Below are 20327 nucleotides of genomic sequence, written 5' to 3'. Positions count from 1 at the left end.
ATGAGGCCTGGGCAAGCGATACTTCAAGTAGACTGCTGGTAAAGAAAATTGAACTGCGAAAACTAAAGGTAAACATCAAAGGACAAACACTGCTTAGTTGCAGTATAATTTGGTAATCATACCATACCTAGAGTTGTTGCCTTGCGACCATTATTCAGCTAGAAAGGAGGTTAGGTGCTGTAAATCTGAAACGTTGATTAGGAGCACACATCCTTAAATAACACTTTTGCTTTGGTACATCCCCTAAACATAATCTACGGAGGAGATCTCTACATACCCTTTCATAATAAAGGGTAAATGGTCTTTTTAGAAAATATGTTACCCGCGCTCTTGAATTTGAAAATGAGGAAAATGAATTAATTAAAAAAGAGAAAAAAAAACACTTAGGCCTTAGCCCAACTAGGCGACGACATTGGTCCCGTCGGGCGCCCGTTGGGCCAGCCCAAGCGCTCGCGAATTTGAAACAAGTTCATCAATTTTGAAAAAGTGTTCACGGATTTGATTTTTTGCATGTTTTTTAAAAGTTCACTAAAAAAGTTGCAAAAAAGTGTTTTGGTCACCTCAGCCCCAGCTGGGTTTTGGAATTTTTTTTATCGATTTTAAACAAAAGTTCATCGAATTTGAAAAAAAATCACGGATTAAAAGAAAAGTTAACGGATTTGAGACAAAATTAATGTGCTTTTTAGAGAAATGACGAAATTAGGAAAAAAAGTTCACGGATTTTAGAAAAAGATGGATTTAGAAAAGTTCACGAATTTGAAGAAAAGTTCATGGAATTTAGAAAAAAAATGGATTTAGAAAAGTTAACGAATTTGAAGAAAAGTTCACGGATTTGTTTTTTCGTGAATTTATTCACAATATTTAAAAATCATGAATTTTAAAAAATAAAAATAGGATGAAAAAAGAAATATAAAAAGAAGAAACTGAAGAAAAACTGACTGAAAAAACTAAAACCAAAATAGGAAAACCACTGGTTTGTTTTTATAAGGGAAATGTCATACCTATAGTTGTGCATAATTTTTGAATTTTGACAGAAGACAAAAAATGTCTGTTTGAACACCCACCAATGAACGGCATATACGTACCGCGAACAACCCATCATACATACGAAAGTGTGTATGATTTGTGAAAGGTCTATATTGCCCTTTATACGAGGTAGTACTGTATTACCTAGATGCATCATGCATGGGGACAAAATGGAAACGAAGGACCTCCATATACCCGATGTTCGTGTATAGTCATCTTACCCTTTTTTTTGCCGGTTGTGGCAACTTTTGTATGAGATTCGTTGTTTTGTTTGAGACCTTATTTTGAACCTGAACCTTTATTAATAATATGGCTGTGTGCATTAGGAGATGTAGAGGTTGGGGGTATTTCTCCTTTTCAAAAAAAGGGGATGCCGCTCTAGAGACTGGTTTAGATGGACAATTTCGTGTTGTCCGTGGAATGACGAGGGAGGGGATTTGTTGCATGTCACTTGAGATGCCCTAAGCAGAACATAACTGCCTAAGCCTAGTTTCACACAACGCCAATCCAAGGGTCGGGTGTCAATATTGGAAAGCCATAGGCAGAGTGGGGGATGAATTTATTGAACATGTTAAATTTATGGTTGGCAGTGGAGTCACGTACTATCATAGTTAAGATTCTAGTCGGATTTGTGGCACGAGGAGAATCCCCTTAAGCTTTTCTTCATGGCCCTTTTCTTCTACTGGTCCAGTTCAGAGATCTCCATTATGAAGCTCTATACTAATAACTGGTCTTTGACTATCATCTGTGGTTGTCCCTCTAGAGTTGGTTAATTGGCAAGAGCTTCTTGCTCTTTTCTCTACGCTGTCGTCGACAAATGACCATATGTTCTGGCCCCACTCTGCTTTTAGAAAGTTTTCGGTCAAATCTCTGTATTCCATTCCAGACTTGTGCATGGGCGTCGTTTGAACAAGTTTGTGGGTATGTATTCCTCTCACAATTAAGGTTTTCATCTGGCAGGTCATTCGTTAGCATCTTCCAGTGAATGATCATAACTTTAAGCATAATAATGGCACGATTAATACGACATGTTCTATGTGGAAAGAACAAAGATACACGACATATCTTTTTCTTCTAAAATACGCACAAGCATGCGTGTCATATAATAAAAAAAGGGGGCAAGATGCCCAACCAGTTCTACATAACTAGGCCCAAGGCGCTGGCTGACAGAGTTACAGAAACCACTCCCTAAAACCCCGTGTACTCAATCTCTGGAGGGAACTTTGCAAATCTCTGCGAAAAAGATTCTCCGATTACCAGGCCTTCCCCTCCTCCAGGATGCGACGGATGATAAGTAAAACCAAGGGTGAAACACATCTTATTTAACTGTGTTTTGGCTATGCTTTTCTTGAGTTGTGTTTGGTTTTGTTACAAATCTTTTCGACTAGTTTCTCCGTACTTTCTGCATTGCTTTCGCTGCTCAGTGCTGGTCTCTGCGGACGACCCACAACAAGTTTATTATTGAACATTTTTTTCTTAATTGTTCTTTCAGGCCGAAGGTGTTGATGTGCTGATTAACAAGATTAGCGCCGCCACCTCCAGCTTGTTCTCTCCACCCATGTCTTAGTCTTAGTCCTTGCCCTTTGTTGTCTTAGTGTTTACCTGTTGCTCTTCCTATGGGCGGGCCTTCTGGGCCTAGTTTGAGTCATTTTGCTCTTGACCGGTGATTGTTTGAGCTATTTTGTAGTACCTCCTCTAGATGCTTCCGTTCGAGCATCAACTAATTCCAGATGAAGGGAGTATTAACTAGCGTACTTAGTTGTTATTTGACATTGCCAGTTATGGCTTTATTTATAAAGTTTGACATGGTGGCTTGCCTCTAAAATATTTCATGCAACATTGTTGTTCGAATACACTGTTGTTCAATCAGGCTCATGCTAAGCAAAAGGAGTAAAAAATTATTGATCTAGTACGCCGTAGGTCGAGTGTAGTTATCATCGCTCACATCAGCGGCTTATGGATCAGCGCCCCGCAACTAGATCATACACACACTTTTACATCTTGGTGGCACAAAGTACGCAAGGTCATTCCGACTAGGCATAGGCGCGGCTTCGATTCATTCATCATACTTGCTGCTTGGTCGCTATGGAAACAAAGAAATGCTAGGGTGTCTGGACGCACGGAACAACAAACTCAACAACTCACTTCTCAGATCATGGAAGAGTTGCGAGAGTGGCACACCGCATGAGTTGGACGTTTACATCATTTTATGAGAGATTAGTTTAGTGCGTGTGTTGGTGCTGGAGTGGCTAACGGGATGTTCGCATCCTTGTTCACCTTCTTATAAATATTTTATTCTCTTCTATAAAAATATGGTACGCCATTGACGTACTCTTGAAAAGAAAAACATCAACAGCTTATGCGATGCTATATTAACTATCTTGACCTCCTAGAAAATTCAGGAGCTTTTTGTCGCTCCACACTTTCTTTTTTGTCGCTCCACACTTGCTGGTGAGGCAATTATCCAAGTGCCCTGGACTGCAGTTGATGGCGCGCATAGCCGTCCGTTCTGAAACTTAAGGGTTCTGATCAAATAGGCAGCGACCCCCACAGGCAAGTGTTCTGATCAAATGTGTACGTGTCAAGCGATGAGTTGGGCCACGGCCGGCGTCTTGTCGCCATGCAAACATGGAATCCTCGGATGAGACGACGAGAGCATCGCTGCATTCCTTCCCGCGCGTCGTCTTCCAGTTCGCCGCTTGTTTAAATCTTCTCGCGGAGCCACCATTTGCTTCACACTCACTCACTGGTGTCGAAAGGTGGCGATCGTCAAGCCAGCATCCATGGCGGTGTCGCTTGCCGCGGTCCTCATACTCATCCCCACCTTGGTCGTATCTCTCCTATACCTCCTCTCTGGCAAGAAGCCCAGCAACAATGGGAAGCGCAGATTGCCGCCGTCGCCGCCAGGCCTCCCGTTCCTCGGCCACCTCCACTTCCTCGGCTCCTTGCCGCACCGGGGCCTCGGGTCCCTGGCCGCGAAGCACGGACCGGTTCTGCTGATCCGGCTCGGCCGCGTGCCCACCGTGCTCGTCTCCTCCGCCGTCGCCGCCGAGGAGGTGATGAAATCCCGCGACCTCGCCTTCGCGAGCCGCCCCAGGGTTGTCATGGCCGAGCGGCTCCTCTATGGGCGCGACGTCGCGTTCGCGCCCTACGGTGACTACTGGCGGCAGACACGCCGCATCTGCGCGGTCCACCTCCTCAGCCCGCGCCGCATCCTGTCCTTCCGCCGGGTCCGGGAGGAGGAGGCCGCCGCGCTGGTCGAGCGTGTCCGTACCGGCGCCGGCGCTGGCGCTGTCGTTGACCTGAGCGAGCTCCTCATCGCCTATGCCAACTACGTCGTCTCCCGCGCCGCGTTCGGCGACGATAGCGCGCGGGGGCTGTACGAAGGCGACGACAGAGGACGCGAGCTGAGGAAGGTGTTCGCCGAATTCGACGTGCTGCTCGGGACGACGCCGTTGGGGGAGCTCCTGCCGGGGATGGGCTGGGTGGACTCTGTGCGGGGATTGGAAGGGAAGGCGAGGCGGACGTTCGAGGCCCTGGACGGGATGGTCGAGAAGGTCATTGAGGACCACCGCAGACGGCGGCGTCAAGCAGGCGGGCGGCAGATGCGAGACGACGCCGACGGCAATGATCACCGCGACTTCGTGGACGTGCTGCTCGATGTAAACGAGACGGACAAGGACGCCGGCGTTCGTCTCGGAACTGTCGAAATTAAGGCCATTATCTTGGTACGTAGACGTTCTGCTCGTATCGCACGAATTGATATAGTACTATATCGTGGGCGTGCGCGTGATATAGTTTGTTGATCGGCGCTGCTAAAAATCAGTCGACTCGAGTAGGACATGTTCGCGGGCGGCACCTCCACCACGACCACGGCGATGGAATGGACCATGGCGGAGCTCATCACCCACCCGCGCGCGATGCGCAAGCTCCAGGACGAGATCCGAGCGGCCGTGGGCGGCGCCGACCACGTCACCGAGGACCACGTCGACAAGGTAGGCTACCTGAAGGCCGTGGTCAAGGAGACTCTCCGGCTGCACCCGCCGGTCCCGCTCCTCGTGCCCCGGGAGCCACCCGCGGACGCCGAGATACTCGGCCACCACGTCCCGGCGCGGACGCAGGTCGTGATCAACTCGTGGGCCATCGGCCGGGACCCGGCGACGTGGGAGCGCCCCGATGAGTTCTGGCCGGAGAGGTTCTTGGACAGCAGCGTGGACTTCAGGGGCCAGGACTTCGAGCTGGTGCCGTTCGGTGCCGGGAGGAGAGGGTGCCCGGGGATCGGGTTCGCCATGGCGACTCTCGAAATGGCGATCGCGAGCTTGCTGCATCGCTTTGATTGGGAGCCCGCCGGCGGGAACATGCCAGGGACGCTGCTGGACATGAGCGAGGTGAACGGCATCGCTGTGCGGATCAAGGGCGGCCTGCCGCTTGTCGCCAAAGCGTGGTTTCCATAGACATGAAGAGCGTCCCAAAATAAATGTTGACCTTCATATATGGCTCACGGATCACAATTATTTAAAAGCAAAACTGCCCTACCTACATAGTTGCTGCTAGAATTATATTTCTTCATATAACATCCATGAGAAGAGAAGATGCAAACATTGACATGACGCCTTCACCTGACCTGGCTCGCTCGCTCCCTAGTTTCGCTACTACTCTTTGGCGCATTCTCACAAGGTTGAGTACATAATTTATTTTGAACTAGCTACATTTTGACTCTTAAAAGTACTAGCATGTTCATGTTTCTTAATTAGATCTACATTAGCCATTGTATCTTCGGGCGTGGGGGTGAAGGTTTTGAAATGAGCGGACCGTTGGGCGCTTCCCAAGGCGACGGACTGGGCTCCCCGCCTCGGTCGCCTCCGGCCTCGGCCTCAGGGGGCTGGGAGGTGGTCAGGCGCGGCGCATGGCCCTCTCCGGCGGGGACGGGGCAGACCGTGAGGGCTGGCGCGGTGCTGGCTCCGGTGGGCGGTCGGTTTTGGGCGCTGGCTGCGGACGAGTCGGAGGTCGAGGAGGACTTGGATCCGGCGTCTAGGGAGGGGTTCCTGGCGCCGACGAGGCCGTCACTCGGCGACTTTGTGGCCTGTGCGCTAACGTCGGGGCCTAGAGTCGTGGGAGCGCGTCGCCGCTTCGCTCCGGGAGGCCGGGGTTCGCGCGCGGTCGAGGTCAGAGCTTGGCGACCCTCCACGCGGCGGGCAGGGGCTCGCCGTCCTCTGGGGGTGCCGCGAGGGACATCCGTGCTAGGACGGCGGCGACGCTTCTCGCTCCGGTGGACTCGGAGGTGGAGTGGCCGTGCCTTACGTCGTCGGCGGGGGCCGGACGGGCGGCGGAGGAGGAGGCGGCGGCGCCGCAGGCTGCGGAGGGTGGCGCGGCGTCTCCGAGGCCTAGGGTTGGCAGCGTCGGGCCCGGGGCCGAGGTGGGCCAGCGGGGTCGCGGGCCGGCCCAGGAATCAGGTTCGGCAGGCGGTGAAGGGCCGCGCTCTGGAGGAGACAGCGAGTCCCGGGGGAAGGGAGGCCTGGCGATCAGTGGGCCGGTGGGTTCCGTCCAGCCCATGGCGGGCCTGCCTCGGCCTTGGCCCAACCCCGGCTCCTATTTATGGGTGCGCCGCGGCTGCCTTGACCCCTCGCTAGGGTTTCCTGCATCTAGATCGGAGGTGCGGCGCTGGGCTCGCCGTGCCAGATCCATCCAACTCATTTCCCCACCCCCCCTCTCTCCATTTCTTTTGCGGCGGTGGTGATGAATGGGCGGCGCGCGGAGAAGAGGCCTATGGAGCCCCCGATCTCAGATGGGGAGCGGCGCCGGGAGCGCGAGCTGCGGGAAAAGGCGAAGAAGGAGCAGCGAGCTAGGAATGGTGGCAGATCTGAGAGGAGCTATGAGCCGGAGGGGCGCGAGGGGGAGTGGGGTCCCCCTCCCCCATGGTGGATCCAGCAGCAGGAAAGAAGGAAGAAGAAGAAGGAGATGGCTCGGCGTCGGGAGCTGGAACGCAAGCCCGCGGATCTCCCCAGATATGGTGGTGGCCACGGAGATCCGCTGGCCAAGAAGGCCCGGGCGTCGTCCGATCCCTTGGCTGTGTCCCTCCCCCCGGGCGCGAAGGGCACCGTGGGCGAGCCCATTCCGGTGGAGGACGGGTCGGAGGTTATGGAAGTGGAATGTTTCAAGTGCGGGAGGCTTGGTCATTTCCAGTCCAAATGCAAATTCCAGCCTTTGTGTGTGCTCTGCAAGGAGGAGGGACATGCTTCCGCTCATTGCCCGACGAGGGGTCGGCAGCCTAGCCTACAGATTATGGGCAGTGCAATTTCAGGGGAGGGCTTTTTCTGCTTGCAGTTTGAAGAGGAGGAAGAGCTGGAGGGCCCTCGGCTCCCCTCGGTTGGAAACGCGGCAATCCTTTCCGCGGAGCCAGGCAGCCTCAACCTGCGGGTTCTCATTCAGGAGCTCAAACACATGGTCACGGGGGACTGGGACTGGCAAGTCACGCAAGTAGGCGAAGACGATTTCATGGTGGTGTTTCCCTCCGCGGACCTTCTTCACATGGCCCGGACCAGTGGCAAACTCTTCCTCTCCATTAACGACATCACTGCTAGGGTGCGGGATGTGGTCCATGAGGTGCTTCCACCAATGGTGATGCCAGAAGCTTGGGTGCGGCTCCATGGGATTCCTGAGAAGCATCGCAAGATTGAGCGCATCAAGGAGGCCTTTAAGATGCTGGGCCGACCTATTCTGGTTGATGAACTTTCCCTCATTAAGTTGGGTCCGGTGAGGATGAAATTGGCTTGCAAGTCGCCGGCAAAGCTGAATGGCACGGTGGAGGTCTGGTTTAATCACGAAGGATATCAGATCAAGGTGGAGCTAGAACGGATGCCCAGAAGGTTGGGTGAGGGCGGTGGAGCCTCGGGGGCGGGCCCATCCGCTCCCCCGCCAGACAGCCAGCAGGGAAAGGGCGACCCTAGCAAGCAAGGGCCTTCCGCGGGCAAAGCCCCCAAGGCAGCTGCCATTGGGGCGCCCATACCTGGGACGGGGGCGTCTCAGAAGGAGGCAGCCGGCTCCGGCGCGAAGGTGGGGGGCCAAGATGTGGTGATGGGCGAGATGGCGGACGACCCCGAAGACAGCATCCAAGACACTTCTATCGACACCGAGACATGGGAAAAACTGGGTGTGATCGCGACTCAAGACACGGCTGTCAGCCTTCCCCCCCTCGCCCGCTCTCTGGATCCGTCTTTCGAGGTCCTGGGCTCCAGCCTGACAGCTCCATGTGCGCCTCTCCCTCTGGTGGCAAGGGGGTACGGGGCCATGCCGGGCTCCCCACCCCGAGGGGGGGGAGGGCTCGGGGCTGGAATGCGTCCTCATGGACTCGGACCCAACTCCGGCCTCTGACAGGCGCCTGTCGAGTGGCTCTGGCCGACAGGCCAAGAAGACTGCGGGGAGGAAGGCGGGGAGCAAGACGGTGGTCTCGGAGGTTGCGGGGTCGGTTTCGGCGCTGGGAGGCGATTTGGGCGCGGCTCTGGTGGCGTCAGGGCCGGCAGTCAAGGCCAAGCGTACTAGGGCAACTCCGGTGTCGTCTCGGGCTCCTAGCGCTCGCGCCAAGGCCAAGCTCGGAGACATGACCTCTCTGGAAAGTGCAAAGCTTCGTGCTGCTGACAAGAACATGGACACGACAGGTAACCTCCTCCCCTCCTTTAAGATTTTGAATGCTTTCTCTGATGAGCATCTCGCCGAGATTCTGCATGATAGTGGCGTAGCGCTAGACTCCTCGTCTCTGGATTTGATTTCTTTATTGCGTGCGCGCGAAGAGGCCCAGGCTGCCCTCGCGGAAGCAGCTGCCAGGTGTGCGGCTGCTCAGGCGGTCGAAGCCACGGACGCAGCATCAGTAGGGGCTGATGTTGTCGACATGCCCATGGAGGGAGCTGAGGCCGAGGCGGCCTCGGTCTTGCCTTCTTCCAGTCGAAAGCCGGCTAGGAAGCGTGTGGCCAAGGCGGTCTCCTCCCGTGGAGTCCGCTTGCGTAACAGGATTATCTAATGCGTTATTTCTTCTGGAATATCCGCGGATGCGGGCACGTGGGGCGTCGCACGCAGCTCCGCGAGTACATGTCCAAAGAACTCATTGATTTTGTGGCGCTCCAGGAGACTATTAAAGCCGATTTCTCCTTTAGAGACCTTTTGGCGTATGATCCGCTCCAGCGTTTTGATTGGTTCTGGATTCCGTCTGTCGGCCTCTCTGGGGGTCAACTGATGGGTTGCAACAAGGATGTGTGTGAGGTTATATCGTGGGAGGGCGGCACGTTCTATATAGCTGCCACTATCCGTCACCGGGTCTCCCAAGCTTCTTGGGTGATCGCGAGTGTTTATGGGCCGGCGGATCACGCGAGGTCCGCTATTTTCTTAGATGAAATCACAGCTATGGTGGGGGCCAAACAATCGTCCAACCTACCAGTGGTGGTAGGAGGTGATTTCAACTTGATCCGCTCGGGGGCGGACAAAAGCAACAACAATATTGACTGGGCTAGGGTGTCCATGTTCAATAATGCCATTGCGTACGCTGCCCTTCGGGAGATCGCGCGTACTGGGGCCAGATACACTTGGACTAACAAGCAACGTGAGCCAATCAGATGTGTCCTGGACCGTGTCTTTTGCACTAGTGACTGGGAGGCGCTGTTTCCTCTCTGTACTTTAGTGGCGGAAACGCGCATAGGATCCGATCACGTCCCGCTGATTTTGTCCTCAGGGGAGGACAACGTGCGCCGTAGCCATAGATTCTTCTTTGAGACAGCTTGGTTCGAACATGAGGGTTTCAGCCAGCTAGTCACAAATCGCTGGTCCCAGATCGGCAACCAGTTGGGGCGTCAACGAGGACCAGTTGAGTTCTGGTCCTCAGCGGCTGCGGCTTTGCGTGCTTTCCTTAGGGGCTGGGGAGCTAACCATGGTAGCGAGTCCAAAAGGGAGAGGGAGCGCATTACGGCAGATATAGCCCTCCTCGACTCGCAGGCCGATATTAGAACCTTCTCTGGTGACGAATGGGAGCTTAGATACTCTCTTGAACATCAGGTCCTGGCTATTCTCAGGGCGGAGGAGGAATACTGGCGCCGTAGGGGTGGTGTCAAGTGGGTAGTGAAAGGCGATGCAAACACAGGATACTTTCACGCTTACGCTAACGGTCGCAAACGGAAGAGCACTATCCTTAGGCTCCAATCAGAACGTGGGACGCTGATATCTCAGAACGATATAGCGAAGTACATCTATAGCTTCTTCGTTGAGCTGTTGGGAACAGCTGAGGTGAAAAACCTAAGTCTTAGGGCAGACTTTTGGGGCATGCACGAACGAGTCTCGCAGCAGGAAAACGACGCCCTTATGGTGTCCTTTTCGGCCCAGGAGATTGATTGCGCGCTTGCGGGTATGAAGAACGACACGGCCCCAGGGCCTGACGGCTGGCCGGTGGAGTTTTTCAAGCGCTTCTGGCCGCTGCTTAGGGACTTATTCCAAGCGATCATAAACGGCTTCGCCCTAGGTACGGTTGACCTGTCTCGTCTGAATTACGGGGCCATCTGCCTAATCCCCAAGGTCAAAGGGGCAGAAGCTATTACACAGTTTCGGCCGATTACGCTCATCAATGTTCCCTTTAAATTGTGCGCCAAAGCTTATGCTTCTAGGCTAGCGACGGTCGCCCAACAAGTCATTAGTTCGAGCCAAACTGCTTTCCTGAAGGGTAGGAACATCCTGGAAGGGCCCATTGCTCTTACGGAGATTGTCCACGAGTTAAAACGAACACAGGAGCAGGGTGTCATCATTAAGTTAGATTTCGAAAAAGCTTATGACCGCGTAAATTGGGAGTTTATTCGCGAGGTCTTCCTCAAAAAGGGTTTTGAGGCAGGGTTTGTTCACCGGATCATGAGCCTGATCTCGAGTGGCAACACCTCGGTCATTGTTAATGGCGAGATGGGGAAATATTTCCGTAACAGGAAAGGGCTTAGACAGGGCGATCCCATATCCCCACTTGTCTTTAATTTTGTGGCAGATGCAATGGCAGCCATGTTGACCAAGGCCAGGGAGGCCGGTCACATCAAGGGGTTAGTCTCACACCTCATCCCGGGTGGAGTGACTCACTTACAATACGCAGACGACACCCTGCTGTTGTTTAAGCCAGATGATCACAGTATCGCTTCGATTAAACTTTTGCTACTAGCCTTCGAGCTCCTCTCCGGACTCAAAATCAACTTTACAAAGAGCGAGGTCATAACCATGGGGATGGACGACCAGCAAAGCTTACGTACCGCAAACCTCCTTAATTGCAAGCTAGGGAGCTTTCCAATTAAGTACCTAGGGCTTCCAATCTCCAACCGCAAACTTTCGATACTAGAATGGGAGCCCCTGTACGGGAAAGTGGCCAATAGGGTAAGCCCGTGGCGAGGGCGCTTCATGTCCTCCGCTGCAAGGCTCATTCTCACAAACTCGAGCCTCTCTTCCCTTCCCCTCTTCACTATGGGGATGTTTTTGCTTGCCGATGGGGTACATGCCAAGCTAGACACGCCTAGATCCAGGTTCTTCTGGGAAGGAACTGGCATCAAAAGGAAGTACCACCTCGTCAAGTGGGCGGCGGTTTGTAGGCCTAAGAAATTTGGGGGATTGGGAATCCTAAATTCCAAACTTATGAATGTTGCCCTTCTAGCCAAATGGTGGTGGCGGTTGACCCAAGATGAGTCGGGGCTCTGGGCAAAGCTGCTTAAAGCCAAGTACTTCCCGCATGGGAACCCATTCACAGCCTCGGCCAACGGATCCGTGTTTTGGAGAGGGATTCAAGCGGTGCGGCCTGCTTTCGATTTAGGGGCCAATTTCCAGACCAACAACGGACTATCCACTAGGTTTTGGCTTGATCACTGGCTGGGCGATTCCCCCCTTTGGCAAAGCCATCCCTCCTTATTCAGGATCGCCACAGATACTAACATCCTAGTTGGGGAGGTGTTACATGTAGACCCGCCGGCGATCCACTTTATGAGGGCCCTAACAAACGAAGAGCGCATCTCTTGGGACGGGCTGTCCCAGCAATTAGGCGCCCATCGCCTTCGGGCGGGGGCTGACACTGTCAAGTGGAGTTTGACAGCATCCGGGAAATTTACAGTGAAGTCCTTATATAACAAGCTAACTGGAGGGCCAGTGCTTGACATAGCAAAGGGTCTGTGGAAGGCAGGCCTGCCCCTGAAGATCAAGATCTTTATGTGGCAAATGCTCAGGAATAGGCTGCCTACTTCGGACAACATAGCCAAACGGAACGGTCCGACCGACGGCACATGCGTGATCTGTGGGCAAGGGGAAGACGCGAATCATGTTTTCTTCCGGTGCCACCTGGCCAGGTTTATGTGGAGTGCAGTTCGGGAGGCCTTCCACATAGACTGGAACCCCGTTTCGGGGACACAATTGGTATCGATTCTAAAATCCACTAAGGGGACCTCTAGCAGAATCGCCTGGCGTTGCGTAGGGGCGTTACTATGGGCACTTTGGACGACGCGAAACAAAATTACGATTGAAAAGAAATTTCCTAACCACCCTGCAGACATGATCTTCAAATGCCACCTATTTTTGCAGATGTGGACACCGCTGGGGAAGGAGCGCGATGCTGAGCGCATGACAGAAGCCATGGAGCGTATCAAGTCAATTCAGACGAGGGCAAGACAAAACATGACGAGTTGATGATGCTTTTGGAACCTCCTGCGGTGTTTAGTAGTTTAGGTCATTGCTCTTGCTGATCCGTCATGGTGATTATGTAGCGATGAACCTTGCTTTTGCTGCCCTGAGGGGTGTGTTGCTGAACCTGTTATTGTGTAACCGTTAAACCTGGATGCCTTTCGGGCTTTATTAATTTAAAGTCGGACGCTTCTAGCGTCTTCGTTCTAAAAAAAAAAAATCTTCGGGCGTGGAGTATTTGCTAGCTCAAACGCTCCCTCATGAACAGTAAAAATAAAAATCAACCAATTCTGAATTTTATTTATGGTAAAATTTGACAAATGTTTTATATACTTGCAAAATTTCAGCACGAAATGACGTTCGTGGAAGTCGTGGCAAAAGGAAAAACATCGATGCTCCAAAAATGTTGGTTTTGAAAATATTTTTGGATTGTTGATTTTTTTCGCCATGACTTCCACAAATGTCATTTCATACTAAATTTTGGTATGCATGCAAAAAAGTTGTCACCGTTTGCCATAAAAAAATCGTAATTTTGTTTTTTTACTATTTTTTTGATTTTTACTGTTCATGAGGGAACATTTGAGCTTCAGAGCTGAATAGGGCTTTCGCTATATATATTAACTAGCAAAAGAGCCCGTGCGTTGCAACGGGAGAACAAAAAATCATAATCTCCAATGACCTTAACATTTTGCTATATCACCTATAACATTTTGTCGAACATTTTGTTCTTAATCCTAAAACTGCTTGATCATCAACAGCCGCTTTAAGCCGTGCTTTCGCTACTCCTTTTATTTCCTTATTATGCAATGTGACCACCAACGCAAAACCGGTGCAGCCGCCTCTCTTATATACGATAGGTACTTGAAGTGCACCATGACGCGCCCCATGGGTAGCATCAATTGTCTAACCGTGGACATGTTGGAGTCTGCGACGCCTCGGTGGTTTACATATCTGCATAATTTGATCCATGTCAAGTGGTATATTTATTTCTCAATCTGTCATTTTTTCCATCTACTCCTCAGTGAAATCACTGGTAATGGTGATTATCCTGTATTGTGCAATGGTAAGTTAAATTAGTAGCAACATTCAGTTTTTCTTGCACTGCAAGTACGATTGAACTCATTGTAACATAGTAGTAACAATAGAAAAGCTTGAAAAAAACTGATAAGAATATGTCAATATTACACAATCAGTGTAAAAGTCAACCTGCTCAATTTTATTAGATACAAATTTATACATTCACAAAATAATATTTTGGAAGTCTTGCTTTAAAAAACGAAGCCGGCACCTAGTTGTTGATAAACGGGTGACCTTTGTCCACCACATACTCTTATCTTCTCCTTTTTTTAGTTTCCAAACCAATGCATATGCTTCCAATCTTTTCCCATTCGGTTTGCTTTCTTGCTTATCCATCCAATCTAGCACCGAAGCAGTACCTTCATCCGAAGGCAGCCAAGAGCAGCAGGAGCAGTTAGATGAATCAGCGGCAAGTTCAGAGAGCTTTTTTGGTTGCAGAGTTGCGGAGCTTCAGAAAATTCACAAGAACGTCAAAGAGCAGATAAATATTCGTACAAATTTCTTCCATCGTTAACTTGGAGAAAAAATAGCACCAAAATATGTTCCATCGTTAAATAATATTCAAGCATGGTCGGCCAAGTGCAAGAATAGAAAGTATACATCTGAACCTAAAAAGGATGTCTGACCATCTTAAATAATCAAGAGTTGTACTGCTTCTAGATAAAAAAATATTGTACATTTGTTTTTGGTGCAAGTCACATGTTTGTATTTAACTGAATACTTAGCTAAATATGCACAGAAAATATGGTCCACCATGAAGAACCATTTTACATAGGTGATGAAGTGCACAATATAATTGTTGGTCACCTTCCTAGCCTACTTTGAGCATGCTCGGACCTGCATAACCATTTGACACCAAAAGGTTCTATGTTTCTAAAAAAAGGTTATATGTTTACTAATCCATCTATGAACTCTGGATATAAACAAACTGGGTCTATGAACCAATTAGATACAGAAAAAATGGCTTTGTTCCGGTAGGACAGGTGATGGAAGGCAAGGATGGACATTCTTTAGTGTAGACTACAGGCAGAAGAAAATCATATATCAGGTCCATTTCTATTTCTGAGTTGATTTTTACTTCTGAACAGAAACAAAAGGAATGCAATTTTGTATCACTTCTAAAAGGCCGAACTACCTACATCATTGCAGGCTCTCTTTATGCGCGTGCAACAGCTCACTGAAGTTCCTTGGTTTGCTCAGCCAAACACAGCCACAATGGCATGGACGAGCATAGCACCAATGAGTCCCTGTCATTCGTGACACATGCAGGTCAAAAGACTTACTGCTTCGTCGTGGAAACCTCCATCAAAGTCTATGGTCGCCCAAGTGATGCCATCCTTGATGGGAATTCCGTCAAACACCCTGTGGGCGGCCACCGTAGCTCGTCTAGGAGAGCAGCAGCCCATTGGCTAGCAGTAGGGGAGGGCAAGATGTGGCGCATCCAGCGGTGACGTCGGTGACCTCGTGGTGTCGATAGAAGCCCTGGGGACGGAGATGTAGACGTCCTCGCCGGGATCGACGTGGAGCACGTCCACAAGGCGAAGAACGTCGCCGGCGCCCGCACATAGGACGCTGCTGGGCCCGTCCACAATTCATCGTAGCTATCCTGCTTGTTGTCGGTGAGGTCGTCCACGGGATCAAGAACACATGGCTGGCGACGGCGGTTGGATCGACCCAGCTCGGGCCGACCCGCCTCGAACGCCACCACCACGGGGCGCATCGACCTTGAGCGAGCTCCGCGCCGCACTTGCGTGTTACCACGATCTCAGCAAATCAGGTGGCTCGCGCGAGGAGGAGGTTCTTATAGGAGGAGGGCGGAGGAGTTGCCATCGCCGAAGAGGATTCCTCGAGACCGAAGGACGAATTGAAGAAGAGTCCTTTTTTGAAGGAAGGTGGAGAAGAGTCCTGGATCAGACTTTTTCTCCTCAGCTGCGGTTGGGTTGTTCGGCCCATATATAAGAGACTAATAGCCACTTTAAAAAAGTAGTGCGGGTTCAATATCAAAAACTACGGGATGTCTTTTGCAAAAACGCTGCGACGGTGAACCTGAAGACCCAATCCGTGCTTTATTATTAGGGAGAGATAACCAAATAAGTAATTCCTCACCCGAATCGATCGACCTAGCCAGAAGTTCTCGCACCCCCACCGTTCACTTTTTTTTACGGGATCCACCGCTCACCCCTTCGCACTCGTAAACTTTTCTCCGCCTCGATGTAATTTCTGGTTTAGCATGTGCGCGGACGGTTATTATTTTTAGTCGTGGGTTTAAGAGCTGGAACCCGGCCTCTGAAAGGGTCCATGGAGGGCGGAAGCGGTGGCAGATCTCGGCGGTGAGCGGCCGGAAGTTCTGGGTGGCTCGCAGCGCAGAGGCGAGCGGATGGTAGCGTCGCGTAGCCTCTGGGCTTTGTGCGGTGTGGTGAGGACGAGCCCTTGTGTCCGTGCGGCGGGCGACCTCGTGCCCTCGTCGGCCGACAGCATCCAGCGATGGTATGCTCGCCCCCTCCTCCATGTAGTCCAGCCATGAGGAACGACTCCCCGTCTCCACCTGCTCCACAAGGCCACAAGTCTACGACTATCCTCCTAACCTTGTTCAATCATCAAACGTAGAAGCCACACGGCCACACGGGTACAAAAAAAATCTCACAAGGGATCTTTCCATTCCAGATTAGCAATATTTGAGGACGTCTTTGATTATGTTTTCCTCTTTATTCTGGGAACCGCTTTTTGCTCAATTTGCTAGCTGATCTCCGCCATATACTCTGTTTTTGTTAGAAAGTTTGATGAGCAGATTCATGGTTAATTAATCTCAAGTAGGCTTATTCACCGCATTTACTTTTATTTGGTTTGAGCTAATCAGGCCTCTACCTAACCTTCTGTTGGCATCTTGAATTTTTTTATGCACACCTTCAACAATTTATGACATGCCAATGTCGAGTTAGCTCCAACAGTCCCCTCACAGATTGTTGGATAAACTAGCAATTGTATGAAACAAATTAAAAACAACAGAAAAATCAGTGCACTTCTTTTCGGTCAATCAATAGTAGCTGGTAATAGCTGAATCTGAGAACATGGGGGTAAGTCTGTCAGGTAGTGTTCTTAATTAACCTACTTTTCCCTTTTGTCATGTCACTAGACACTGTTTACAACAAGCTAGCTATCTATATAAGAAAATCCGGCTACATATTTGTATAATAAAATTTAGCAGGTCTGCATAAATCTTTTAACAATACTAAGAGATGGTAGACATTTCACATGTTTTGAGGCTGGCCATTGATTTGGACTTGCTGAAGTCTCCCCCTGATACTGTCAGCGTACTGCAGAACTTCGAGGGTGTGTAGGGATAGGGACTGCCCTTTGGTAATTAATACTCCCTCCGTAACATAATATAAGACATTTTTGACACATGATACGGAGGGAGTAATATGTAAGGTATAACAATAGAGTCATCAAATCCTTTCTATGGATCGCAATAGGTTCCACCCTTTCATAGGTAGAAAATTTTCTTGGAAAGATCACCATACTTAATTCATGTACAAATTAATACCTCCGTTCCAAAAGAAGTGTCTCAACCTTAGTACAACTTTAGTAAAAAGTTGAGACACTCATTTTGGACGGAGGGATGAAGTTATGATTTTTGTGGTCCCTTTGCCCTATCACCTTAGTTGGTGAGAAAAAGCAAGCAGGATATATTGACTGTAAAAGCAAGCTTGAAGCTGGATACTACCATCACCATTTTAGTATTGGAAATAGTATGATGAGAATTTCTGAATTCCGCTTGCGTATATAACAAGTTCTGTAGTATTTGTAATGTCGATCATCTCTTCTGTATAATTAGTCACGGTATTTGGTTTATGATGCACTGAAATGGAGTTGGACTTACGAGATCTACTCTATGTGTTCAAAAACTCATATGTAGTCAACTTATTGAACATGGTATTAAGAAATAGAAGCAACCATAGATAAAACACAAAGCATGTAGCATGGTTAGAGTGTTTTTTTGGTAATGCAGCATGTTTGGAGTTGATACTGCTAGTTATAGTACCATTGGAAAAGTTGCACCTCTCATCCTATCGTATTTTGTAATTTGCTCTTTTAAAATTATCTGGATCGTCAGAGAATGTTCCATTATATATCATCTGATTGGGTTGCACTATATGAGATATTATTGTGCTAGATCATTAAGATTTTCTGTTTTGTCTCTCACACTAAATTTATCTTAAATGAGTGTTTTGTTTCTTGTAACCAAAGATCCATAATAGATGATTGATAGTGATAAAGCTAGGGCTGATTCAAATAAGAAAAGTACAAAGACACAAGGCATGTTTTGCTGTTGGTCCTGCAATTACTATTGTTTGCATGTTTAAGAGATCCAAAATGACACCTGCTATGAATCTATGGAGTACTAGGACATGTCAGCTTTTGAGGTGCTCTGATCTAAACTTTAATTAGCTGCAATATTTGATTCTTGCAATTTGCGATATATAACTTTATCTTCCATATATGAATGCAACCAACTATTATATATTGAACTGAATGCATACTTAAAAACATATTTATTTGTCTGTGGTGCCTTAAATATACATTCCATACATGTTTTGTCTCCTTTTGAAAATGATTAAACTGTCGCAACTTTTTAGAGCAATCTTTGGGCTCCCCTTTACTTTCAAAATATTGTAAAATATATGTGATTTTTAGTCTCTTTTACAGTACCTTCTATTGTGACCCTTTGTATTTATCGAAGTAAATAATTTATCCTCTCTCTCTCTCTCTGCCTTTTCTTTTTTGCTTTTCAGAGTGATGAACATTACGGAACTACTTCCAGTATGGTCAACAATATGCATATACGAGGGAGTCCAGGTTCTACAAGAGATACAATGCTCTTCATTCAAATTGATGGAGAACAACAGCACAAAAGCATCTCACCCTTCCAGGCGGAAGCGCGCTAGCTCTTCAGGTAGCCGCTCGAATCGCCACCACCATTACAAGTGGCCAGATCATTCTTCCTGACATATAACCAGACTCTAGCACATGCAATAGCTTCCAATGATCTTCGCCATATTCCTGGACAATGGGAAATAAGGAGTCATTTTTAAGATTTCCTTTCTGCGACGAGCCATACTCAAACATAGGTTATTTACATTCCTAGAAAGTTCAATGTCAGGGAACATAATTGCCCAGGACAGCCTCATCTCTCAGATTCTAATGATAGCTCAAAGTTGGCTCGTTGTAATGTAGCTCACTCAAGTGCTTAGTGCCCTATGCTTTTGTGGATATACTGCAGTTTGACCCAAGGCAGCTTCTTGCCTTTCCGTGGTGGCCACGCTGCAACTGAGTAGTGTTTTAAGGAGAAGTGTTCTTTTACAGGGACAAAGAGAAGTGTTTTAAATAGTCCTAGAGATCACTTGATGCTTGAAGTTCTCGTTCTCCTTGGGCTGAGCAGGAATCTGACCTGGTGCTGGAGCATCATCTCATTTAAGAGCAGCACGATGAGGATCCCTACTAGACAGGATGAACAAGAAAAGTAGCAGTACTAAGCAAGAAACGGAGTCATGGTTAGCTACAGTCAGGAGAGAGAAAATCTTGACTTCTGAACAAAAGATAAACGTAGGGCCACTGATTGTTTCAGCCCGTTTCATCGATCTATTAAAATATGTTTACTTACATTTTGCTAATATATAAAAATTGTTAATGCCAGAATGCAGCCTTATCTCAATAGAAAAAAAAGAAACACATCCACCATTTGTTGCCATAATTTTAAGTTGCAATCACCTTGTTTCTTAGGGTGGTGGTTTCGGTGTGCCTACCTTGCTTCCATGACGTAACTTTACAGGGCACAAGTGTGGTAATCTTGCGTTGCTAGACTGTCTTACAGAACACTTCTACTCTGATGTAACCTTACAACGACTAAGATATGCTACACAGGTCGGCTGGGGTGAGGAAGTCCTCACCCAGGGTGACGAATATATATATATATATATATATATATATATATATATATATATATATATATATGTTCTCAAAGGTATAACGGAAACAAGGGTGTGAGGTAAAGTAGAAAAAGAACTAAGAGCATCTCCAATATGCTTTTTTACATCTTAAAAAAATTCCAACTCCAACAGATGATGTATATTTGATGATGTAAAACTTCTACTCTAACAGATGATGTATTTGAAGATGTAAACTAGTTCAACTACTACAACATTTCAAACATAATTTAAACATAGCAAGTTCATTTGAAGCAAACATCATTCTAATTCAGACATAATTAAACATAGTTCAAACTACTACATCCATCGAACTACTACTACTACTCCTAGTCTACTCGTCGTCGCTCTTGAACTACTCCCAGAACTCGTCCTTGTTGGCATTGTCGTACCCGTCGGTCTTGCTCTTTGAGATTTTCTTCAGCGGTAGCGGCCGAGCTTCGAGAGGAGTGCTGGTGGCCGAGAGGCGAGAGCCGAGAGGTCGAATGCAGTGGCAGGAGCTCGAATGGCCGGTAGCATGGCTGTGAATCGGGCGGCGGATTGGCAGCGGCTGTGCGGCGTGAGAAGCTC

The 20327-nt window shown here is 48.9% G+C and overlaps 1 protein-coding gene and 2 long non-coding RNA genes across 3 annotated transcripts; 2 read left to right on the top strand and 1 right to left on the bottom strand.

Moving 5' to 3' along the window:
• The first annotated feature begins 3809 nt into the window (after positions 1-3809).
• On the top strand, positions 3810-5480 carry LOC123122248 (cytochrome P450 71A1-like). Its single transcript, XM_044542445.1, has 2 exons — positions 3810-4754; positions 4866-5480. The coding sequence occupies exons 1-2, from the start codon at positions 3810-3812 to the stop codon at positions 5478-5480; spliced, it is 1560 nt and encodes a 519-aa protein (XP_044398380.1).
• An 8346-nt stretch (positions 5481-13826) lies between these two features.
• Positions 13827-15690, bottom strand: LOC123122189 (uncharacterized). Its single transcript, XR_006460104.1, has 2 exons — positions 15057-15690; positions 13827-14221 (listed from the first exon to the last, which is right to left on the bottom strand). It is a non-coding gene; the product is annotated as an uncharacterized lncRNA (long non-coding RNA).
• A 197-nt stretch (positions 15691-15887) lies between these two features.
• LOC123047729 (uncharacterized) lies at positions 15888-18998 on the top strand. Its single transcript, XR_006423107.1, has 2 exons — positions 15888-16399; positions 18567-18998. It is a non-coding gene; the product is annotated as an uncharacterized lncRNA (long non-coding RNA).
• Positions 18999-20327: the final 1329 nt, after the last annotated feature.

The sequence above is a fragment of the Triticum aestivum genome, chromosome 1A (assembly GCF_018294505.1).
Source record: "Triticum aestivum cultivar Chinese Spring chromosome 1A, IWGSC CS RefSeq v2.1, whole genome shotgun sequence".
NCBI classification, from domain to species: Eukaryota; Viridiplantae; Streptophyta; class Magnoliopsida; order Poales; family Poaceae; genus Triticum; species Triticum aestivum.
Note: the sequence above shows the minus strand (reverse complement) of the source record. Positions and strands in the feature narration are given on the sequence as shown.